Source organism: Leuresthes tenuis, unplaced genomic scaffold (assembly GCF_036924035.1).
Source record: "Leuresthes tenuis unplaced genomic scaffold, fLeuTen1.0.hap1 SCAF_24, whole genome shotgun sequence".
Lineage (NCBI taxonomy): Eukaryota > Metazoa > Chordata > Actinopteri > Atheriniformes > Atherinopsidae > Leuresthes > Leuresthes tenuis.
Window position 1 is genome coordinate 9,606,182 of NW_027325378.1, and position 26,201 is coordinate 9,632,382.

The following is a 26,201-nucleotide window of genomic DNA, read 5'->3' on the forward strand; positions in this document are numbered from 1 at the left end:
GATCCCTAATCTTTCAATATAGTTTAGATATAATATTCTCATGACTTTTATCAACAGATAAAAAAAAAACTAAAAAAAAAACGTAATAATAAAAACTGCTCCTGAACTCACTTGATTAATCAAGGGTTACTTAAACATGGTGTCCTACTCCACAAGAGTCATGCCTGCATATGGAAATCATGAGAGAGGGAAAAACCCAGCAGCTGTGCACAGGAAACATAATGCTGTTTTGTTTTCTGTGTCTCTCCAATGAAAGTGATGATCTCATCCTGGACACCTGCGTTTTCTGGCACTGAGCTTGTCTTTGACGTTTGTGGTTTATTTTACCGTTTATGGAAGTAAGAATTGACATTTTGCGTATGAATGCCCTCTTCATCTACATCTGGAGTCTGTGAGTTGCTCACTTCCGGTTTTTCTGTCGTGCTCTTACTCTGAAGGTGATAACCGGAAATAGTGTATGTAGATTCCGGTTATCCGGTAACTTCTGTCATCAGAAGGAAGTTCTTCGAAAAACGACCCGCCCAAAGCGAATTAAGACCCCTAAAGACATCGGCTCGAAACAAAACTAAATATGGAAGCGAATAAACCACTTCAGACGACAGGTGAGAAGGATTTTAAGTTATGCGGTTGCTTTATAGACTGTAAACAATGAATGGGCGTCTTTCTCAGCTGTTAAAACTAGCTTAAAGTTAGCAAACAGTTTCAGTTTAAACAACAGAACCGGATCTGAGCACGTTTCATGTGTAGCTGATATAAAAAAGCTAAAACAATTGTTTTTATACTATATCCGACATTCTCTGAAACCTTACACTGTCGCGTAGCTAGAGGTCATGTATATTTAATATTTCCCCTTTAATTAATTACATCATTAACATTCAATAGATAACTGACGTGTAAAGTGTGTTATTAGACAAGTTTTCATGAGTAAATCAACTTCCTTATTACATAAACAAGTCGGTACTACACTTTTGACTTAATTGTAGGTCTCCAAAATCAAAATACTGAGGACATGACCTCTTCGACACTACATTTTACACACGGTTATTTCTTTAGACGGTATCAAATATCCTTTGCATTATGCGAATTAAAACGCTCTCTTTGCCTTTTCCATATGAGTAAACACAAATATTTAGGCTGGGTGAGATAAAGTCAACTGAGCAAGCGATCAGAAGTGAAGATATGGTTCTCTCCTGTGACATGGCAGCGCAGAGAGGGCTTAAAGATGATCAGAAAATAGCTCCACACTTTCTGAGAACAAAGACATGTTAAACAAGACCAACTTAGAGGTTTAGAAGTGTAAAGATTTTCTCTTTTTTTGTGTTCTGTGACAGTCATATCCAAATTAAATTACAATTAAAAAGCACAGGCGGATGCAGAACTTAGACATCATATAAACCTATACGATTATGTAAATGAAAGATGATGGAAAAGGCCATATACATAAAACTATGCTGATATTTCCTGTTGTGTTTGAATGTGTTTTTCCCATTGTGGAATCTCACAAATAATTCAACCAACATCATACTTTAAAGGAGACCTATAAGGCCCTTTTTTTAAAAACAAAACAGTTTGACACATTTTTCTAAGGTCTTAGTCAGCTGTATTGGTCAATTCAATACACCTGTTGGTTTAAACACAGAGGCTCCGAGTGTGCAGTGCAGCTGATATTTCCACCTCAAGATGGCTTCATGGGTCTGGCAGGGTGAATGGGAGTGGGCGTGGCTCACATGTGGAGACTTGGCAGAGGTGGAGTTAACTTAAGGAAGGACATACTTTGGAAATGAAAATCGGAGCGGCTCCTTAAATGAGGAACTTTCCAACAAAGGGGAACTAAAAAAAAAAAAAGATGCCAGGATTGTGTTTTTGGGGAGTTTTAGACTTGTAGGTCTGGTGTTAATTTGAACTCTTCATACCTCATTCTTCATAAAGTTATAAAGTGAAGTCTGATAACCGTTTGCTATGTGTAAAAAAATGGTCATTTTGCAAGAAAATATAGTACAAAGTATAACAGCAATGACCTTCTTAGCAGCCAAACAAATCAAACATTGTCGCTCAAACTGTTTCGGTATAACTGGTTTAAGGACTTCCTAAACTTGCTGAGTGCTTTTGGGTGGAGGCTGTTGCATACTAACTTATATTTATGGACTTGCTGACCTTAGCCGGAGATGCTTCTGGACCGGAGGAGGCCGGAAAGACGGCAGCTGCAGCCCAGGTGGTCAGCCATCTGCCTGAAATTCGTCTGGTGGTGGTGGGCTGGAGGTGGCCGGGGAAGAGCTTGACGGCCAACACCATCATTGGCAAGGAGGAGTTTCACTTGGAACGAGCTGCTGAGTTCTGCGTTACAAGGGAGACGGAGGTCGACGGGCGGCAGGTGACTGTGGTGGACACTCCGGGCTGGTTCTCTGCCCAGGATACACCACCCTCTTATAAAAAGGAGCTTGTTAGAGGTGCCTCGCTTTGCCCTCCTGGTCCTCATGCCTTCCTGCTAGTCATCCCTGTAGGCATGTTCACAGAAGTGGACCGTGCACGCATTGAGGAGCATGTGAGCCTCTTTGGGGCGCATGTTTGGAGGCACACGATTGTGGTGTTCACCTGGGCGGAGGTGTTGCGGACCATTTCCATCGAGAGGTACATTCGCAGAGAGGGCAAAGAACTGCAGTGGGTGCTGGAGAAATGTAAGAAAAGATACTTTGTTGTTAACAACTCCATTTTTGGGGAGAACCCCCAGGTGGGGCGCTTAATGGAGAGGGTGGAGAAGATGGTGGCAGAAGAGAAGGGGCACTACAATCCAGAGTTGGAGCAAAGATCTCTGGATGAGAACCAGAATCCTGCCAGAGACGTGCAGGATCTCGGGGCCCGGCCCAAACAGAACTCTGGACTGGCTCTGTCCAAAGCCACGAATGTGGAGTCGCTTTCCAGTGAGTGATGAGTTTACATTGGCTCTTTTATGAGGCATTTTTGTGAGTTAAAGATCCCACTGAAATGATTTGAGTCCTAACAGAAGCTATAATCAATATTTATATACCAAAAATGACTCATTTGACAGTTTGTGTGTGAGTGCTAACACAGAATTATCACCCGACTCTGCTGTTCCTCTAAACTCTACACTGCTTGGCCACTTTTGGCTTGTTAAGATTTTCTGGTAAGCAATTTTACTGTTAGTGGTTCTTTCTCATCCGCACTGTATTCATCAGCTGGCCAGATATATAGTACACGTGTCGAAGTCTTGATCCGGCCCTCATTTCTTTATATTTTCCTTTAAAGTTTCCAGGTTCATTATAGTTCTCCAGGCTTTCTGAGGGAAAATCAGTGGTAAATGGGTCATAAATCCTCCTCAGAGCCCAAACAGAAAGCAGCCAACACCCAAAGAAGAGCTTTAAAATGTCTTTCAAGAAGCCTGGAGAACTTTTCCTGGAGAATACTTAAAGAAATGACAGAAAACTTGTCTAAGAGGGTTCAGGCTGTGGAGAATGAAGGTGCTCAGATCAAATATGGATGTACAAACTCTGTTTTAGCCTTTTACGTTTGCACATCCATCCATCCGTTTTCTATACCCGCTTAATCCATCGATCGGGTATGTTTGCACATATTTAGATAAATTGCTGCACCTATTTCCAATAATCCTGACACAAGAGAAAACAATCGGGGGTGGCTCAAGACTTTTGCACGGCACTCTACAAATGAGGATGATGAGAACTGCAGAGTCATGACACTCCTCTGTGGGTTCATCACGCCGAGCAGCTTTAAGGAAGTAGCAGCACGAGAGCTTGCGAGCAGACGCACTCGTCAGCCTTGCTTTGTGCTATCACTGCTTCATGGTATGACTGTTGCTCAGATCGGATCAGAGATGGCTCATTATGTATCTAAGCAACTCGCCCTTTCTTCATTCCTTCTGTCTCCATAGCAACTCAAGAAACATGAACCTAGAAACAAAACTATAAGGGCACAGCAGTTTATCAAAACTATCAAAAATAGTCTTGTTATAATGTTGTAATGCAGAGTGTGTTTGGTGTGTTCCAGACTAATGAGTTGCCTTTGACTGACGGACCCTCCAAAGATGGCAGAGCTGCTTATGTGACAAGACAAAAAATGGTAAAAAACTGAAATGTTACTGAATGTATAAAGTGGTGTGATTTATCATATTTATTAGAAAAAATTCAGACGTGTTACTTCGTGCATTATTGATGATACACATCTTCTAACTGTCATGTGGTAAAGATTTGTTCCCCTGTTTTCTCCTGTTATGACACTTGGATGAATTTGGCTGTTGAGTTGTGAGGGTTGTGTGATGGATGCTTCTTTGTTTTTACTCTAAGCTGATCCATACGGGCGGCATCGTCATTGTGTTTAGAACCTGTCACTCATTTGTCTCAGCAAACACCAGAACTGCACTACTAAGTTATCGCTATGATTTTCTGTCGGACTGTCGACGGAACTGATTTTCAAACCATTTGCTCTTGTTGTGACCAAACTGTAAATGCTTTTGTCATTCTGCTGTGTTCATTGTTTTGCAATGCACTAGAGCTGTTATTGATTTCAGTTATTTGCCTGAAACTGATCGTTAGGCCATTATTTTAGTTTGTGGCAGAGATACTTTTTTTTATTTTGGGCTTTTTATGCCTTTAATGGATAGAACAGTAGGAGAGAGACAGGAAATGGGGCAGAGAGAGGGGGAATGACATGCAGCAAAGGCCGTCCGCTGCGGGAACCGGGCCAGCGAGGACTGTAGCCTCTATACAACCCACAACGCCGGGATACTTTTCTGGAAAGAATGAGCTACAATATAAATGATTAAATACTTTAATAGACTTATTGTGATATATTTTACACATTGGAAATGAGGTCAACAAGGTGCACAGGGGTTTCAAGGAAAATAAATGTGTTTAAGTGCTAGAAAGGTTAGAAATTCCTTATTATTAAAACACACTCTTTGGTGTGCACTTTAACTGCTTTTCCCCTATTTAAAGTCATACTATAAGTTTCTTGGGGCAACACTGGGTTGGCAGCTTGTTAAGATAGTCTGAGATGACCTGCTTGGAACAGCTGTTCACGGTCTGAGTTTTGAGGTAGATCAGAGTTTAATTTTCTGTATGTTTGTTATTTTCGCTCCTCAGTCTTTGTACTCCAGGGGTCTGTACTACGGAGCAGGTTCGATATGTCCTGGGTATCTTTAGGTCGACTCAACCTAACGATGGATATCTTGCCAAGCGGTACGATGAAGCTGGTTATTAACCCAGTAAAACCCAGGTTTTCCATGAGTTATTCTCATATGTTAGGGTCTAAAATGCTGAACATACGGGTGTTTAACTGTCTAATGATTTTAGTTAATTTTAAAACGATTCATAAATGAGTGTGAATATAATAAATGCTCAAGTCTTTAAAAGTCAACAGGGACAAGCTTTAGGGTTATCAATCCCTGTTTTAGGGTACATGGGCCCTTTAGCTGACACACTTCCAGTAAAAGTGCTTCTGAGTGAAAATCTAACGGCGTAATAGGTCTTTGACTCTGGTAGGAGTTGAACAGAGACTCTGGCTGTTAACGCACCAGCGTCTATTTTAAATGTTCACTTTGGTTTCACACGACCTGGTAAGAAGTGAACCAGCTTTGTGATGCTGCACCTGAAGTCTCCTCGCTGAAGCCACTCCTCCTGCTTCGTACCGCAGACCCCAGGTTGGTCTTTGTTCACAGCTGCGTCCTTTTTGGCTTAGTTTAACTCCGTTTGGATATCTTTTTTTTTTCTTTCTCCTGGATATCGTGCTCTGGCAGAGATTCTAGTTTGTTTTCTGGTAAAAATAGTCATTCCTTCTCTGTGCCTGCATCCTGAATGGAGTCTGCATTTGGGTCCTAGCACACAGGCGCTGTGACACAGCCACAGAGACCTGGTGGTGAGTTGTCTTCAATGTTGTGGCCTCCTTTAAACTGAGAGCAGAAGTGCCTGTTAGTTTTATGCACACTAGTTACCCTGGTTGTGATGGAATTGTTGGAGTATCCTTGTTGTATTTGCACATTTTATTCAGATTTTTAGACACCCTGAATATGGTCTAATCCTGTGGGACAATAAACACCTTATTGAGGTCCCTGAGCTTTCTCTGATGGTGTAGATCATTGTCACTGAGATGGTAAGAGATTAAAAACAGCTGAAGATGCCCTCAGAGACCTGGCGACCACATATTCTAATATCCGAAAATATAGTTTCACGTGTTTTCTCTCACACTGTCTCTTGAATAATGATCATAACCAGTGGACTGAAAGACTCCAATGTTTGTCATTCAAATGTATTTGCATCATTTCCCTGATTAAACGTGTATGAATAAAGGAATACCTGAATGTTTGTTTTTAAGTGTTGCCAGAAAGTTTTCACATCCTTTGATTTTCTCGTTTTACACAGTTTAAGCTCCTCTTAAAGTAGATTAAATTCAGATTTTCATGCAACCTTCACCTCAGTCTGATTCAAATACCCTCTCACGCCTCTGTGTTTTCCTGCATCCATCTTTCCTTTAATCCTTACTTCACCATGTTTGACAGTAAAAATGGTATCTATGAGGTGACTGAGTAGGGTTTTAGGGCCTCTGTCTGTTTCAGAGTCTCTTGGTAGTTCCAAACTTCTTGTAAAGGCATCTCAGAGGGTCTGAATACTCCTTTTATGAATAACACATTTACAAGAGTGTGTCAGGAACAGCATCAGATGATCATTAGTTAGGATATAGTGATCCATTCTGAAAGCAGGTGCTCTGCACAAGCACTTAGTGCTCATTTATGGGTCACTGTACAGACATCCGAGCCTGACATGTAGTTTAAATGTTTGCTAATGATGGTTATATATCTGGCCTATCGTGGTTGGTGCCTCAAAGCAGCCTTTGTATCTCTGTATGGAGTCCTTTTATTGGGCCGGAAAAGCAGCTTAAAGCATGAACATGTACATGCGGCATCTAATGCTAGCATTGAATAATTTGCTACCAACAAAATAACTGCAGTCATGGTGCAGTTTTACTCCCTTTGGTTCTAGTGAGTTCCAGACCTGAAAATCTTTCCCCTCCCTCTTTCGTTAAATGTCACTCTTTTCCCTCGGGGAGCACAGGCTGCTGGTTTTCAGTTGCTCCATTAAATCTCGCTCCGTCACCCCCAGTGTCACAGAGACCAAAATGGCTGGATGGAAAACCAACAAGTCCTCGAGAGCCAGAGACTAAAACACGCCATTGATTGTGGGAGCGCTCTGTGTATCGAGGTCTGTCTCCTTCAGCAGCTTGTTTGTGTTTAATCTCTTTATGAAGTATAGCCAGCGCAGTGCTCTGCACTCAGATGTATTCGGTGGCTGTGCAACCCTGTTTGGGACAAAGACCACATGTTTGATGCTGACACCTGAGATGGGGAGCAGATCTGATCCCTGCGGAGATATTTTAACAGAGAAGCAGGCAGTTATTCGTGAATAGTCACGTTTAGAAGCACTGCTACACATGTTTAATGTGTGAAGAGAAGTATATTTATGTATAGATGGTTTGAACACTGTTGAAAATGCAGCCTGGTACATGTACGTTTGTCAGTGTTTCCTAATGACCCCGTTTGTTCCTCTGATGTATTTCTCAGTCCAGCATGTGAATCGCATTTCTTCTAAAGATATTCATCTCAGTGTTTTTCTGCTGCAACCTCTGCACTCCTGGAATGTTTCTTACTGGCCAGCACTGCTCAGACCTTTTTTTATTTTTATTTTTAAAGAGAGCAGCACTGCCTTTCTTGTCTGTTTGCTCCAAATAAATGTCTATTTTTTTTAATCTGCTTTATTATGAATATGTGACAAATAAAGACCCTATCTCAAGGTTTTTGTCAGATTTCCTTTTTAACTTTTGGTTGGGGGGGTTTAAAATGCCCGACGACAAGCTGTACTATGTATTTATATACTGTATTTTTTTTGTTTTTGACAAAGCTTCGTGTAAGTTGATTTTTCATGTTAGGTTTTCATCTTGTAGAGAGGGTTTCAGCAGTTACGAACAACTGGAAAAAGTCATGGGATTTGTCATTTAAAAAAAAAAAAAAAAACATTAAATCGAGTACAGCTTTTGAACGTTTAGGAAAACTCATGGAATTATTTTTTTTTTTAAGTAGCATCTTCTTTTAATTTTTTATTTATTTGTGATTAAACTAAATCAACCACATCCTTGCAAATTCCCCCAAATAATCTCCAGTAATCTCATGTTTTTGTATGCAAGCCTATCTGTAGCTGTTGGTGTAATGCAACATGGACTAGTGTGAAGGTGTGTATTGTGGCATTTTGACTCAGTCTTTTGTAAATTCAGTAAATTCTGTGGTCCTCCTGTTAGGTGTCCAAAACCATAATGGTTGATTTTAAATTTTTTCATCTGGTAAGAATTATTCTGAATGAAACGGTCCATAAATGAATTAAGATGCAGGAAATATTATATATAAAACACCAGCTGTCATTGGGTGAGAGGCAGGATACACCCTGGACCGGTCACCAGTCCATCACAGGGCCACACAGAGACAAATGAGACAAACAACCATCCACGCTCACTCATTCCTAGGGTCAATCTTTTTCAAATCCATGCATGATTTTGGGTAATGGGAGGAAGCCAGAGTAACCGGAGAAAACATGCAAACTCCACACAGAAAGCCGAGCCAGGATTCAAACCAGGACCTCTCTTACAATGAGGTGACCACCACACCACAGTGCAGCCCACAAACTGATGTGCCACCATTGATTTAAAGTGACAGCGGTTTATCAAGGGATTGATTTTTAATGGGTTTTGTCAGGAGTTCTGCAAAAGCTAAAAGCACATTTCCCACGCTCAGCAGAGTCCTGAGGCACTGATGAAAGCCAATCAGTTGATCTCTGGTCGGGTACGGTCCAGTCCAGCAAAGCCACTAGATATGAGGAAGCTTTTTAATGAGGGCTTCGCTGATGAAGTCCTACAGAAACAATAAAACCTGAGTGCAGAATGATAAACACGTGTGAATGGTTGTAAAAGGTCCTAAAAATGATTTAACGTTGCTTAAAAAGTCATGGAGGGGGGGAACCCCGGTTAGACATCTTGCTTAATGAATAAAAGCAGCAAATAAACACATTTCCAGAGAGTAAACCTTTTGAATAATTCTCTCATTAATTGTGTATACAAGAAGGTGGACAACAATTTGCTGTTATAAAGTATTCCATGCATTCCTTCTAAGTAATAAACACTTAGAGAGAAAAACAGAAAATGGTACCGCTTTAAACCTAAACTGGCAGAATTTCTGGTTTTTTACCACTAGATGGGAGTCAAACACCAAATCACAGAGATGCTGTTTCTAAATCAGTATGACTCACAGCACTGCAATGACCTTGCCTTCAGAAGATTCATGAACATGACTCAGGGAATGTTAAAGCAGACTGTCAACTTCCTATTGCTTATTAATATTTATGAGTAAAACAGCCACAGCTTTTGTTTGTGTAGCCCTCTCTGAGATTCATTCTTTGTGAATGCAAACAGACACACAGACGTAGCCGTTTTCACCAACATTGTTTATTTAAAATGTAATCAAAACAACAGTAGTTACAGAAATACAGAAAGCTATGATGCTGAGTGAGTTTGAGCCTTATGTGTATGAAGTGTCACTGTGAGATAAAGCAAGATCACGCTTCAGAAAAAAAAAACTTTTTTTATATCACGCTTCTACATCTGTTGCTGAAACTGTGGTTTTACATTGTTTGATTTAAATCACGAGACGGTAAAAGAGCAGCACACAGCATCGGCAACTGGTCTCAACAGCACCACTCTGCCGCTTTCTAAAATAGCACGTTGCCATGAAAAGTGGGAGTGAAAGCCATCGGTCAAGTCCAGCCAGAGGAGTGAAGACTTTGCTGCAAGACAACCTCTTGTTTCTGCGATCAGAGTGTTGCAGCTTGCTTATGTGTGTTAAAAGAAGAAAAATGTGTTGAAAAAAAAAAAGCAAATTCAACCAACGCTTTCTAACTGCTTTTTGTCGATGGTTACAAAAACACTTGCAGGTTCAGGTGCCAGTGTAAACAAGCAGATGTTTGTTCAGAATCATCCTTACAACCGTATGAAAATATATTCATGGGCATGGAAAAAAATCACTGACTTGGTAAATTAAACCTTTTAAACCTCTCTTGTACACACATTTTAAACACTGCTCTGAAAAATGAGTAATTAGTTGATTTAAGTGGGGGTCTTACTCAGTGGTTGACACCGTATGAGACTATATCAATGTATTTATGAATTAGGGTGAGTATGTATGTGTAAGTGTGCATTTGGGTGTAGTATTATTTAGAAAATTACAATATGCAACAAGAGGAACCAATTAGCCGTTTGCTAACCCCGCCCCATTCATTGCTGTTATTACTCTGGAATCACATCATAAGGTAATGTTAGACAGCAATGATAGATGCTTTCATTTGTTGAAAGTGTCGCTTTTATTTGGTATACCTGATTAGCTATTGTTAGTTTGATTAAATGGTTAAAATGCCTTTCCCATTAACTTGTTATAGAACAGGGCTCTTGTGATTTGGGTATCTTTCTAACCTTCTGACATTACAAAAGCTTTTAGTACGAGAATGAACCAACCATCAGTTGTACTTTGTGTACTTCTGGTCACAGAAGTAAAATACTTACTCTTCTGAAACAACCAAACTGGCCAACACCTTGTGTCTCTTTAAGGCCCACCTCCCTATATGCCCACTTTCTCCTGATTGGCCAGCTTCTGGAAGCCTGCTCAGGGTCAGCACCTCGAGCTGAGCTGTACTAACTAAACTTAGTGTGTGTGCGACCTGCAGCAGCTGACTCTGCAAAGAAATCTATAACTAGCTGATTTCAACTTGACATGAAAGTAGAAAAAAAAAATTGGATTAGAAGGTGCATTTGATACACAGGATAAACATTTATATATGTTAGCCTTATTATTTGAAATTTCAGCCATGTTTAATGGAAACATCTAATATCATACTGTATATCATTTTGACAGTAAATGAGGAGAAGAACAACAGTTCCCCTGTAAAAAGAAAAAGCTTTTCAAAAGTTCTTCCTTTAACCATCTGGATGAATATTATTCTGTCTGCCGCATGATTTTGACACCTTTTACTCTGCATGGATTGGCTGGCTGAAACCTCCATTATTTTATTTAGAAACAGACATAGAAAGTTTTAAAAAAATCTTCAACATTTAGAGGACTATAGCATAATATATTTTCATCCAAATGGTTACATTTGTGTAGTATGAATTAAAAACAATTCCAAGCACTTTTGTACAACTTTCTTGAAACACAGCATGAATCACATTTAGAGCACTGATTAGCTTGATAAGTCAATATAGCACTATTTCATGTGTTACTGGGTTAGGGCTTTTGGTGATTAAACATCCCTAAATACGTCAAAGAATGGCTAAAGTTAGTTTAGAGTGAAAACTCTGCAGGATGGCTTCAATACAATTGTAACATTTGTCGTTAACAGGTTAAAGCTGCATATAAATCTATAAAACTAATAAACTGCGGTGCTGCTAGCTGATGACGAACCTTGCTGTAGTTAGAAAGTTTGTTAGCCAGGTATGCTAAGAGTGGCAGCTAACGTTATAGCAGTTGCTCTGCTTAATATACAGTTTAAGTTGGGTATCAGCTCTTTCATTTATTGAAGTGAAGGCTACAAAAGACAACATTCCCTAATCACTGGTTTATGTAGGTTGGTCAGCTGTTATCGCCGATGTATTATAAGATTACTCTTTCACTATATCAGTGACAGCTAGACAGTTGAAATAGCAGACACTACTATAAGTGTAAATTACTTCAACCACCTCTTATGGTGGCTGGGTTGTGAAGCATGGAGGTTGGGGGGGGCGGAGTTGAGGTACATATTTGAAAATATAACCAACGCACATGCTGATTAGTCTTTGGTCTGAATGTGATAATAAAAATAAAATGTTTGCTATTTTTATGCTTTTTCTGTGTACCGAAGAGATGTAATATTGCACTTTTTATTCTTCAGTAGGATTTCCAGGATATTGATCTTGAGCTTCCCGCAATGAGTCAATCATTGGTGTAAAAAACATGATCTCGTCTTGATATATTTGAACAGTAGAAATGAGAGTTTGGATTGTGTATTGATCTGTGACAGCGATGAAATGGAACAGTATTCACATTTAAGTAAAAAGGTAGAGAAAAAAAGGCCACTCATAAAAAATAAAAAGTTTCTCAGTACTGTCACAGCTATGATACAAGTGTTTGCCATGAGTTACCTGAATCTGCAAATGTTTTGGCCTTGGTATATACATACTTGTGCTGACATGATGAACCAACAGGTAAAACTTGGACACACACACTGGTTATGCCTGGCTACATGACAGGAAAAGGAAACCACACTGTAAAGTCAATAAAAACTCCAATCAGACCAGTGTGTTTTCTGACTCACACAAACTGAATGCAGACGCCAGTCAGCTGTGCAGAGCCAGCTTACATCATATGCACCCATAAAGCAGGTGGATGTCCCATCACCACTGTAAACTCCCCCTCTGTACTCACACACATGAATCACTTACACTTCAGAAAATATATTCACACTCACAAGCGCCTGTCTTGTAATTTTGCATTAGTACCACATGTCAAATGAAGGAAGAAAAAAAAAAATTGTGCAAACTCGGTCGGGGACAAAATGGCACGGCAGGAATGAAAAACAAAAACAAGGAAAGAGTGTTCCCATCACCCCTTAAAAAGTAAGACAAAATCATAAATCTTACAGCTCTTTTTCAGAAAATTTAACGCCCCTAACATCAAACTGATTCAAGGCCGATGCTGAATGTTCAGAGCGTTTCTCCGAGCTGCGATGGATCGCAGTGACAGGAGTTCTGCTCACGTCATTGTTGCACAGCTGCAGCCCAACTGTGGAAAAGTCAATTATGCCTGCTATGGTATTGAAAAGCAATACCGTCGGCCTGTAGAGACAAATGTGCCAACCCCTGTGAACCAACGTAATGAAAGAAAGGAAAACAAGCAGAAACCTGATGGATATAGGAAGGCCTGTTCTGTATAGCCCCACCAACAATAAAGTGAAAATCTCTGTTCACATACTCTGTATTGGTTCTGAAAATATATTTTGTATAAGTCACCCTTTATGAGGCAGCCAGGCTGTACAACCCCTCTATGGGAACATGATAGCAGCCGTACAAACTCATAATGAATGCCGGCTGAATCCATGATGTCAATGGTGTTCCCTCCTTCTGTCCCTGGTAGGTCAGTTCCTCGCCAACAGGAGCTGATCAGTGGGTTTTGTCTGGGATCAGTTTTCAGGGTCCCCCCTCCCCCTCTCCCTCTCCCCCTCCCCCTCCCTCGTGTCACTGGCTGCAGTATTCAGTTTCATCTAGCGCTAAATGGGCCGCATCATTGTGTACGCTGAGCTCCTCCACCGATAAGATGATTCTGGAGGTTCCTGATGAGAGGTCTCTGCGGAGTCAGAGGGGCTTGGCAGGGATGTGGACGCCCCCTCCTCCCTCAGCACTGCTCAGACTCTATGAAGCCCTCCTTCTCCTGGCCCACTGGCTCCACCTCCGCATAAGCTGGGTGACCCGATCCCCGGCGAAACTTCATGGCTGGCCACCTGCTTGGGCGTCTCTGCAGGGGAGGGTAGGAAAGGACAAGTGTAAGGGTTTAAGATAAAGGTCAGAGGTCACAGAGGCTGTGTAGAGTGTGACTAAGCTCTGCAGTGTGAAGCCAAAGGACACTGATCAAAGACACACAAACAGAAGTTTGTGAAGCCTTACAATAGCCACAGTGATATTCTACATGGCTTTGTTTTGGACAGACGTCGGACTGTCTGTATGAAGATTGATAAAATTCTATTCCATTGTTGTCCAAAAGCAATTAAAACTCACCTCACTTGGGTGCCAAATGTGTATTAAACTGCCACTGAAATTAGTCCCTAAAAAAATTCCATTTGGTTAAAACAGAAGAGCCCAAAGCGTCCTTCCAGCCAAAGATTGGAAGTTTAGTTTATTCAGTCCCATTTTCTCAAACACAATGCCACAAATTTCGTTGAGTAATTTAGTCCCAGTTTGAACAGTCAGCCTTGACAACTATAAACTACTCAACAAACACACACAAGGCCAAAAGCACATCGTAGAAAAACGCAACATTTTATTAGCAGAATCTATTCGTGTCATATTGTCAGACATGATGTGGCTCCTCTCAAGTGATTTCGCCACCCCTCAGAGACCCAGTTGGCATTAATCCAGATGAAAATGGTCCCAAATGATTACCTCACCTTTTAGGAATTTTAGGAGAAGACCTATTTGTTTTTAAAGATTTCCACCTTTGTTGGAAAAATTGAACAAAAAACCCACCCACTGTGACCTTTATCAGTCTTTTGACCTGATGATGATGCCGGATGGATCTATATGATATTATGCTTTTCGTTGAATTCACTGACACAATAAAAATGTTAAGTTTCTGCAACCTTCTCCTTTTATAACAACAGTACGTGACCAACTCTGGGTTTAACAGACAGAGCGTCGAGGTCTGGCTTCATTTTGGCAAACAATCTTCATCAGGGGTTCAAAAGAGTGATGTGACCTCATTATACTGTTAGAACTTGTCATTTGCTTTTATAAAATGTTTAAACGTCAGCTCCACAGTGAATTCACATTAATTCATTAACACACTGTGCACCCGTTTCATCATCTCCTTCTGACAATCAAAGCATATCTGAGTCAGTGGAGTAAAAAGCACTGAGCTCAGCATTTTTATACACCAGTTCAGACACGTTTTCTTACCATTACACAGGAATGTCTGAAGGCTTGAGACAAATGGCAAATCTCCCTAAAACTGGATGGTTTATACACATTCCTAACTTAATCATCAGATTCTGGCAAGCCGTGGTTGTCTGCATTTTTTGAGAAATGACTTTGGTCTTTGAGAACATTTTAAACGTTGGTCTGGTTTGGTTCTCAGATGGAAACCGTGAACATATTTTCCACCCAACAAAAAAAATTATGTTACTGAGGATTTGGTTTCCAAATGCAGAAAAGAAAAAAAATGAACATCCAAAACATGTACTATGAAATCAGCAGGCCTCGCGGCAGATGTGTGTGCTGCTGCTCACCTCGATGAGGAAGAGGCTTGCCGCTGAGGTTGGGTGATGGTACATGTAGACGGTGATCAGCACGCCGGCAATCATGATGAGCATCACCAGCAGGATGCCAAGGATCAGACCAGTGTGCAGAGGATGCGTGCCTGACATCCTGTCAACAGCACTGTCGGCTGGCATCACTGGAAAACAAAACAAAGACAACACTGTTACAGCCTTTTATGACGAAATACAAGCATGCTTGTTCTAAATCAGTGTCAAGTACTGATGTGGTCACTGGTTTGATTGCCACATCTTTATCTCTTTAAACTGCTGTGGTATTTTAGATAAAAACGAATTAAATCTGCCGTTTTTCTTCTTTTATTGCAGTTCTGTTGTTGAGCAGCAGGGGGCACTCACCATTCATCAAAACACACATTTCCTGCATGTAGCAGTCTCCTTTAAATTCAGATTATCAACATATTGACCACCTGGAAATACAATTTTTTTTCCAACAGTTACACTTCCACAGATGATCTCTCCTTACATTTGAAAATAAGTCGTTTTCATCTGATCTAAAGGTTTTTCTTTCGTCCTTGAGCAGATGTTTTCTTGCACTAAGGGTGAATTCAAGATTCACAATAACATTGGGTGTTAAGCACTTTGTGGCACAGTTGTTCTGAAGTCTGCTTGGGTATTCATGAGCAGTTCTCTCTTATATGTACAAGTAAGAGGTAATCCTACACCAAGGTTAGCAGTGTATGGTCCTGATAGAAGTAGCAAGCAGGTCTATAGCTGCTAATAGTCTATTGTAGCCTTCAAACGTGACACTGCAAACTGATTAGACTGTATGCAGTAGCAACATAATAAGTTTTCCTTCTGCAAGCCTTGGAAGTCATCCCCTGTCTGTCAAGAGCCTCATCAGATTCATATCCGAACATGACCAAGCAGGTGCTCTGAGAGATCTTTTGAATATGATAACGGCATCCTGTGAACTTTCCAGGAATCTGGATTTTCATCTTTGGGGGCACAGCTTCAGAAGAAAGATTTTACCTAAGACTGATAAGCCAGGCAGAGACTTCAGAGTGAGAGCAACATCACCACATCCCATCAGGGGAAAAACTGACTGAAGCTGGGAGAAAATTTGACCATAAAGCCAATAGAAAAGATTCTGCCTTCATATCGCAGCTTTTCCCTCACAGATTTACAGCACAAATATTCACATAGCTGTGGATTTCATCCTCTTTGACCCCCCGACAATCTCTCCCCTGACTCCTCCCTGCCTTAATTAGCAGCTGTAGGCAACACTGCCTGGCTCACTGTCTCATTGATTTCAAGCCCACAGAATCACCGGGCGGTAATCAAACCTGTCCAGAGTGTGAGGGCAGTCCCTGCGACTGTGTGGTGCTTTAACTTAGCATAGATATTACTGTATGTGCACACAGTTAGAAATGCTTAAAAAAGAAATGACAAAAAAAGCATGACACGGATAACATATTCATATGCTAAAACAAAGACAACAGATTGCCTTCAGACATAATCAGACAATTTTCATTTTAAACCTAATAAGTGCAGAGATTTACTCGCTGTCCAACTTCCAATCAAATACACACCCAGGCTGTTCTGCTTTACCCAGAAAGCCATTTTTCTCAGTTTATTCATCATAATGAAACAATCTAAGAGCCATCTCTTGCTGCGACAGGCTGCTGGTCTGCCGTGTTGGATGGTTAGTAGAGGGCGTGTGGGAATGTTGAGTAATGAGCAGGAGGGAAGCAGAGACAGTTCAGTCCAGACCTTTGCAGGAGCCCAGCACTCTGACACTGACAGTTTAATTTGGAGTCTCAACCAATATGACAGCAGAACCATGAGAATCAAAATATACACAGTTATGTGAAAAAGACAATACACCCTGCTCCAGGTATATGGTTGTACATATCAGGACACAATGAAAAATAATCTGGCGTTGTTCAAATCTAAAAATAATGTAAATACAACCTAAGATGAACAACAACACATGACATATTACACATCTTCCCAGGAGTGGACGTCCCAGCAAGTTCACCCCAAGGTCAAAAACCCAAGAGCTACATCTCAGACTCTATAGGCCTCAGTTAGCATGTTAAATGTTAAAATTCATGACAGTACAATTAGAAAAGGACTGAACGAATGTGGCTTGTTTGGAAGGGTTGCAGGAGAAAGCCTCTTCTCTTTAAAAAGAACATGGCAGCACAGCTTAGGTTTGCAAAGCTGCATCTGAACAAAGCACAAGACTTCTGGAACAATGTCCTTTGGACAGACCAGACCAAAGTAGAGATGTTTGGTCATAATGCACAGCAGCACGTTTGGAGGAAACCAAACACAGCATATCAGCACAAACACCTCACACCAGCTGTCAAGCACGGTGGTGGAGGGCTGATGATTTGACACAATTTGGCTCAGATTTTGTAGAATAAAACTTGATGACCAGCTGTAAACATAGAAAATATGAGTATAATACCTCAAAAAACATTTATGGCCTTATTAGCTTTCAGCTAGAGTTTAAAATGTGCACAAACAAAAAAAGAAATGTAAAAGGAAAATCTATAAATAAAAAAATATCTGAATGATCAGGTTTTTTTTTTTTATTTTTTTTTTTTTAACTGTGTAGCTGGTATTCTTTAACCTAACACATTTCAAAAAGCAACCCTCAGAGACATTTTATCTGTAACGCTGAGCCTGTTCATCTTAGCAACAATACAGAACAGACCAGGGCACAGAGATGTGGAACATCTTTAGCAGATTGAAGTCAGTCCTCATCAGCTTTGTCCTGTCTGAGGAGACAGAATGAGCACTAATGGACAACAGAGCTCTGCAATGGCAATGGAATACATTAGAGGACAAATGACAGCAGCAGAAACCCAGCCAATCTGTACTTTTTCAGCTCCATAATAGCGCCTTGGCTCCAACAAAGGAGTACAACTGTACTCCCACTTGGCTAATGGGTTTTAGAAAACTAACAAACTGAGCCGACCTATAATTCAGTGCTTGTTGAGAGGCGGCTCCTGAGAAGAGGTTTGCTCCTTCTTTAATCACCTTAACATTTCCTGCCACAGGCAAGAGTCCCTGTGCCTTGCTCACAGCTGCATTTCACCTCGAATGGCATTACAGTCAGGTATGTGGTGATAAAGGGTTAGATGCGTAAAAAAATAAATAAAGCAGAGATATCATCACGGCGACAGGCGCCACCTCGAGAGTGCTCGACCGACGGTAGACGTGCAGCGTTTGTGAAATGAAAAGTGTGATCGAAGTTACAGATTTCCAATTTCTCTCAAGCAGGAAATTAAACATTTGAGAAGCTATGTCTGCAAACTAAAAGAGTTCAAAGTCATTTCAAGAGTTTTGGATATTTCGCAACTAAAGGAAACTAAAAGCAATAAAGTTCTGTAAAAAATTAAGTGTTTTGTTCACATTATAACCTGCTGGCGAAGTCTTTTTCTTTTTTTGGGGGGGGGGTTCTTTGTTTCTTCTTTTGTGGCAATTATTTTCATCAAGCTGATAACCCCCCAGGGGGGATAATGCTCTATCCTAATAACGGGATTAGGATATAATTGTATAATATTATTGAGACTGTAATATGTAGTTCTCACCTGTAAACATTGTAAATATAAAAGTAATTCCGAGTAACTTTAGCTAATTTCTTTCTTAAGTTCACTGAAGTATAGAACTGCTAATGAAAATGTATAAAAACCAAAAAGCAGTTTAAAAGTGATTTTAGATTCTGTCATGTGTACTTCTTTGTGCTCTGCATTCACTACTAGATTGTCTTTTTAGTCAAGTCACGCTTTCTAGTCACTTTCTTGTTTTGCACAGTAATCCTAGAGTTCCCGGTTATTTAGATATTTTGTCATTTGTGTTTCCCTCTTACTTAGGGACTTTTGTCTGTATCACAGACTGCCTTCCTATACATTAGCCTGTCTGCTAATCTTCCTTTGGAGATTTCATCTGCTGTGGGGTCCTGTTCTTGGGTCCTATCCCCCGAGGAACCGCTGCAGCATTAAAGTACAAACGCTGTCATCACACAAAGACAGGAGGTGTTGACCCACTTCTTTTACCATCGTTTCTCATTCTGGTCAGTTTTTTTTTTTTGTTTTAAACACCAGAATGGCATTATATTTTATTCATCTGTAATCAAAGCAACAAAAAGTTGCTGGACAGAAGGTTGCTTTCTCTCACAACAGCCCAGACGCAGTAATCGATCAGTGCAAACCACTGACTACAGTTGAACATCACGGTCACTTGCTGGGTAAAGTTTATCAGCTAATGAAGCCAACAAGATAAAAAAGCAATCCGGAACCAACACCTCAAGCCAGGAGGAAAAAAGGGAAATAAACAGAGCTGCAGAAAGAACAGTTCGTAGATGCCACAGCAGTGGAAGACAAGAGACTTACCCTGGTTGTCTCTGAGATGAAGCGCAATCTTGGTATCATCTGTCGGGAGACAAATAACAATGAAGAGTCAGACACAGTAATTAGCATTTCTCTTTGTAGTTTGTTTTTAATGCTATTACAATATAAACACCTCCCTGCAGGTCCCAAATGAGATTAAGCTTCATTCATTAGTGAACCATCTTCCTTTACTATACTCGTTAAAAATGAATGCCTTGAATATAATGGGTAAGCATCCATAATTCAACACATAAAATCATTCTGGGGTAAACCATACATGTGAAATATGGAAATGCTGCATGACCCACTTCTCCTCCCGGGGTAGCAGACAGTTACACGCATCATAGGATTCACATTATGCAAATTTGGCACATTTTCAACCAGATACATTTCTCTGAATGACTTCATTCAAAAGGACTTCATATTTCCGTTTTCAAAAAGAGAGAATGCAGAAAAAGTTTAGTGTCTGAAGTGAATCATTAAAAAAGATGTTGCTTTGTGGGAGGCAGCATAACATTTACTCCAAGTTGATCCCATACTAGAGTGAGGGTCATGAATATGGATTATTTTCTTTGTTGGGGGGGATGAAAGCCATTGCAGGCGCAAAGCAAAAGCACCATGCGTGTCTGTGTTAATTTGACAATTTAATTCGTTTAGGTCATGAAATACAGTGATTCTGAGGCGCAACTGGCAAATCAGGCCAGCGTATCTGCCAACAGATGCAAGGATTGTAAACACTGAAAACCTAAAGCAGTGAAGGTAGCAGCTCTTCAAGAAAAAAATAAATATTAAAGAGTAGAACAATAATAACGTAGAAAGTGGCATCGTCAGCGTCTCCTGGAAGGAAATGTTAAGGTAAGCATGTCTTTGCAGTTTCTACCCTAAAGCTATGAACCTCAGAGAAACACATATACTGGACTGGAATACATGCTTGATAACATACAATTTCTGTAAAATACATTTTTTTTTAGTCATTTATTCATTTATTTTAGCCAGAATTTCTTAAATTATACAGAAAATAAAAATTATACAGAAAATAAAGGTTATTTTAAGCGTTTTAAAGACCACATTAAGTTGAATTTGAAGAAGTTTATATGAACTTGGCTCTTTGGTGTGCACTTTTGAGATGGTCCCACTATATGAAGACAAAAATATCAAGACAAGATGTTCCCACCTTTCATACACAAAAATACTTCCTCCCGCACATATTTTTCCTCTCCTGTTGCTTCTCTTCCTTTCGCTCACTTTCTCATAAAGCTGCATGTCTCCAGCATGTGCCTGAGCCACCCAATTTGCACTCCAACCTGACCTCTGACCCCTGCAGCTGAAGAGACAGGTGATCGTCGGGGAAACTGATCTGCTGTACATGTCAAATACTCAACCATAACAAATTCAAATACCACAGCACAACCTCATGACCTCCTGCGGTCGAATACACACAGATACCGTCACACACACATAAAGACCACACATTTTAGTCCCCCGTTAGTCTTCTCGTCAAACCCTGTTTTGATCTGTACTGTAGCACTCCTCGCTGTGTTTTCCCTCACAGCTGGACAGTTTTCACACAGCAGCCCATCGAGCACCCCAGCTGCGATGGCCTGTCAATTAAAGCTTAGCCACACAAAGATGATTAATGGGGGCGCGATGCAGAAAAAGTCAATCTCTGACAGATAGCAAAGGCAATTAAGTAGTGTATAACACATCTGACTGAATGGAGCCTTAAATAAACCCTCAACAACTGAGGAGAAATGGCATCAAAGAGAAATGGACTTACAGCAAAGATACTTCCATACCACAAGAGTTTCTCAAGTTGTCGAGAAAGGACTCAGTTGTTACAAAGCCAATACCAACAGCTCAATAACTGTAAAAAATTAAACTTGTCAGTAAATATTTTGTGTGGAACAACTATTGATCACCATTAATTTTTAACTTCTAAGGCATAAAAGTTCAAAGCCTTGATCTTGGAGGAGTCAATAGTTACTGCAGAGAAAACTTTACATTGTCCTGAGCCACATCAATATTTAAAATACTTCTGAGCCCTCATTCCATCTCCTTTTGCTTTTAGCTACCATCTAGTAATGTCAAAAATAAAAAAGTTAAGTTTGTTGGTAAAAAACAAAAATTAACAACTTCAGAAGTATTGTATATTATTCCTGAATGCTACAAAGCTGAATTACAGGGCCATTTTATTGTCATTTAAAAGGGGGCAGTGTGTAGTACTAATAACTCGTAAACAGCAGAGAGCTCTCAGTTTGGAAAATAAGAAGTAAATGGTGAGGTGAAGCTAAAAGCTGCTCAAAAGAGGAGCCATGACAAGAGCAAACTTTTCCCCCATCAAACCAAATCGTTCATAAGGTTTGAGTGATATCAGAGATATTTTTATACTCATTCATGTTATGTTTGTGTTTAATACTGTGTTATTGAACATAGTTCAGTTTGAGCTGTTTCAGAACATCTAATGGCCACCCTCTGAGTAGCTCTTAGCTTTGCTTGCCTCAAAGGAAATATTTTGATTCTCCAAACTAAGAGCGCTTTTTGACAGTTGTTTAAAGCTGTAGTGTCTAATGTTTGCTAAAAACTATAGATTCTTTTTGGATTTGCTAAATGGGCTTCAGTGGATGGAGCCACACACAGGATGTTGAAGGCAGAATATACCAGTGTTATTATTCAACATTAGGCCATAAACAAGCACATGATCTCAAAAGCCATCTCAAAGAAAAAAGTTTTTTTTCCCCCCAAGAGCAACATTCACAAATCCTTTCAGATACACTAAAAATACACAGCTGAAAATAGGACTTGTTCTTTAGGGTAAACTCCCCTTACCATGGGGGTGTCACGTACCTGGAAAGATGTTCATTTGCTCATCACACTGATAACAGTGGATGTCTGAAAAATGTGGTTCATTAGGTCTTTGTATAGCCTATCTGTCTTATACAAGTGAAAAAGCACAGAAAAAAAACAAACAAAAAAAAAACAAAGGGTAAGTGGGCCCTTCCAGCAATTTTGATTCAAGACAACCACATCTGGAGCCATTTGACATAAACAGCCTGTTTTCACTTAAATAAATATATCAAAAGGCCATGGGAGGGCGAGTGAAAACTAACAGAAAAACTACAACTCTGACATTTCTATACATACAGAAACTGAAGTAAATAAACTTCGGAGGACACCTTGACAGTTTCCCTTTCACCAGCAAAAGAGTGGTGTCAGCTGTTTTCTTTTAAAGAGGATTTGCATTCGATAACTCTGAGATATTGCTGCAGCATGTTTAGGGATGGTCTCCTGCTGGGGTCCAATGAATCTTGTGCTGCATACATTACAGTAAAAAGCATAAGAACACGACCTTGATTTTTGTTGTTTGCACACAATTTGAAGAAAGGAGTCATTAGATTAAACAATCCATGTATGTATCGGCCGGATTAGAGTGTGTGAGATTTTTGGTGATTTTTTTTTATGAAGAAAAACTATCAATAGAGTCAAGCATAAATATTGTATGAGAAAACATGTAAAACAAGTTTTAACTGTCGTGTTTTTGAGGTCAAGGCTGATGTATCAAGCCAGTGAGACATTTTGCGTGAAATTATTAAAAATTTTTGGATTTCACGGTTGCAAACTTCCGCACGACGCAAAGTCACATAAAAAGTCAGCTTTTTCCTGTGAAATGTTACATTACAAGGAAGAAATAAAATGAAAAGTCCATTCTTCAGAAAGAATTAAAGCTGATCACATTTTTTTGAGGTTGCATCTGTTTTGAACTAGTGAGATTTGCCCTAATTCAGTCTGCTTTGTTTAAAAGATGGCACAAACACAGCTGCTGCACCTCCTGCCACTGCCTGCCAACTGGAATTATTTTTTTCAGCTTAAGAGCGCCACGGTGCATATTTATGTACCCTCCAAACGAGACAACTGTCTTGTTATAAAAGAGGAAACACATAAATACTAATAAGGAAGCCCTCCAGCGAATGCAACTCATTTAACTTCTTTCCCGCACGGAGCATCCATCACCAGTTGAAGGAAAGCTCTGGGCACCAACACAGTTTTAACCCAGGTCTATTTACTACTTTACCTTCGGTGGGGACGCTGGTGGGAAGGTGGGAGGTGGAGGGTGTATTTCTGCCTGCAGTGGACTCTTTATTCCTTGATGTTGTTTTGGCAGTGATGGTGGTAAAGGGATATGGGTGCGTAATGTCGACAATGTCACACATCTTGTCCTTGGTCTGAAAGAAGAAAAATGATGTCATGCTTCTTTGTGAAGTGTTGAGAGAAGAAATAGTGCATGTGGGCAAACACACATACATATAAGTATTTTACCATTAGCAAGCAAGATTAGGTAAGATAAGGTAAAGTCATTTTCAGGAATGCTCACCTCATCCGGGCAGTTGTTATCTACCCAGTCCTGGCGATGGCGGTCAAAGCCACTGGAGCATCTGAGGGCAAAGGAAACTAATGTCAGTCAAGAGAGCAAATCACACTTACTGCCATTTTAGTGACTTCTGAGGTAATAAAAAGTGCAATTTGTTCTTCAGTTGTTGCTAAGAGATGAACACCAAAAATACAACTTCATGGAGGTGATAAAGGAAAAGTCAGATGATCACCAAAGTCATAAAGTGTAATCTTTACAGGATTATGAATATCAGTACAAAAAATGTCACACCAGACCATCCAACAGCAGGTGATAGGACTTAAATAAATACTGCTTTTAGTGCAAGCTAATTTATTAAGTATCATTTGTATCATCTACACAGATTACTTAAATATCTTGTTTGTCTGGCCAACAGTAAAACCATATATGTTTAACTCTTAATTCATGAGCGGGAAAAGCAGCAAATTTTTCACATTTGAATGGAGTGAGCAAGCATCTTTCCCTCAAAGGAGTTGAAATGACCGAAATTGTTGTCCTGTCCCTCAAATGAATACGTGACTTTTCTCAGTTCAGTTATTGAGACATAATGGATGAAACTCGCTCAACAGCCAACTGATTAAAGACATTGCTTGTTTCTACAGTCATGTCACCAATACATTGATGTTTAACAGCAGAGGCCTGACTTATGGTCTCTATCGTTTGCTAGTAAATTTATATATTTTATTAAACTGCCTTAATCGTCACGCATTTGTAATTAATACAAAATTATTTCTTATTACTTTAGAGAGTGAGTCAGATGCAATTGAAAAAGAGAGAGAAGGGGAATTACTTGCATCCTTCATCTCCATTCTCAGACTCAAACTGAAGACGCTGTTTCCGAAAGATAGTTTCACAACAAGAAGGCCTTTATTATACATCTCACCAAACAGAGATTATCTCAGATTCTGGAAATTGTGAGAGAAAAGACTCAAATGCAAGGATCGTGGACTGCTCAGAGCAAAACCCCAAAACTGGATTTATTGGCAAGGTCAGACAGTCAGTGAGGTGGATTTCACAGATAGTGGTTTCACATAAATTGAGTCCAAGACCAAGTACTGGCAGAGGTCTAAGCAACAAAGATGATCAAACATTAGGTAATTGTTATGTTCCGTGTTGTTTTGATGCTCGTTTTCATTCGGTTTCTTATTTAGGTTCTGTCATTTCCCCACTCATTTCCTCAGTCTCTCTAAAGAAAATGTAGAAAACTCAGTGTCTCTTGAACAAATTTGTTGAGCAATACTCAATACTTCAGGCCTGTCTAGTCTGAATCATTCTGGGAAGCAAACATCTGCACCTCCCACTCCCTGCCACCCTCTGAGGTTCAGATTTAAAGATCTTAAAGAAGGAGCGGTTTTGTACAACATGTAGTTTTACTCAAGTTCATTTGAGAGGAGATTTCAAGGGGTCATGTGGACTTGGGACAACGGTGTTGCTGAGTCAACTGTGGGTCACGGTCTAAGATTGAGGCAGAGGTTAGTCAGCCTCTCTGCAGTAAACAGATCAAACGTATAACTTGCCATTATTCTGTTTGTCTTGGCACACGGTTTCCTGTCTGGAAGGCAAAGTGAGCATGCAAAGCAGCAAACTCACTCACACTGTGTTTTGTCAAACTAAGTCAAATTAAGAGAGAGTAAAAAGCCTTCTGAAGTGTAGGAATATCCACACAAAAAGACAGACTCACAGCACATGAACACATTGTTCATGAGAGTCCAGAAAAGTCTCCAACAGGCCCATATCGTCTAGTAAGCATATTGTTGTGGTAATGGCTCAGTGTGAAGAAGTCCATTTTCATCTTTCTACCTCTCAAATCATCCCATTTCTTTAACACCACCCCCCACTCCATCTGCTCAATCAGGCGAGACAGATTCCTCCGCTTAATCCCCTTCTTTTCCTTGTCTGCCCCCCCCAAGAGAGTAGAGAAGAAAGTAGAGTGAGGCACATTGCAACCAAGCAGGTCTGGTCTAACTTATCCTTGAGGGGAACTTGTGTTTTGTTCCTTCTCAGTAGCATCATCTCAGCCAGTTGCCATCTAACGCAATGAGCCTCAATGTCGTTAATTAGAAAAGGGCCGTGAAGCCTCATTTGAATATAAATGAGTCCGTGAGGGAGAATGTTTCTGCTCAGGTTTTCAAAACAGTCACAGCAAGATGGCTAGATCGAGTTATTTTAGTTGTTATTTCAGTCTCACTTATTGATGGAAGACATACTGTCATTCTTTGTATGGTGAAAAGGCCTCTAGTGCATTAACTCAGATGTTATAGTTACAACGTTTAGACTTTTAATCAGATAAACTCCTTCCTGCTTGTATTTCAGCCAGAG

At 40.1% G+C, this 26,201-nt stretch overlaps 2 protein-coding genes across 4 annotated transcripts in view; one reads left to right on the plus strand and one right to left on the minus strand.

Moving 5' to 3' along the window:
* The first annotated feature begins 458 nt into the window (after positions 1–458).
* Positions 459–26,201, plus strand: part of gimap4 (GTPase IMAP family member 4) — a 222,830-nt gene continuing 197,087 nt past the window's right edge. The window contains exons 1-3 of one of the 3 annotated variants that reach the window (XR_011910223.1): positions 459–602; positions 2,160–2,918; positions 4,021–4,107. Coding sequence is in view for 2 of the 3 variants with exons in the window: in XM_072378812.1 (XP_072234913.1) it covers positions 572–602; positions 2,160–2,926 (798 nt within the window). In the remaining variant the exon portion in view is untranslated. Of the gene's footprint in view, positions 603–2,159; positions 2,927–4,020; positions 6,329–26,201 lie in introns of those variants that run through there. The other 2 variants (XM_072378813.1, XM_072378812.1) reach the window with 2 other exon arrangements.
* Positions 13,319–26,201, minus strand: part of plxdc2b (plexin domain containing 2b) — an 86,058-nt gene continuing 73,175 nt past the window's right edge. Inside the window, exons 10-14 of the mRNA XM_072378810.1 lie at positions 23,847–23,907; positions 23,547–23,697; positions 19,481–19,519; positions 15,090–15,256; positions 13,319–13,603 (exon numbers count right to left, since the gene is read on the minus strand). Coding sequence (XP_072234911.1) covers positions 13,484–13,603; positions 15,090–15,256; positions 19,481–19,519; positions 23,547–23,697; positions 23,847–23,907 — 538 coding nt within the window. The 3' untranslated portion in view covers positions 13,319–13,483. The remainder of the gene's footprint in view (positions 13,604–15,089; positions 15,257–19,480; positions 19,520–23,546; positions 23,698–23,846; positions 23,908–26,201) is intronic.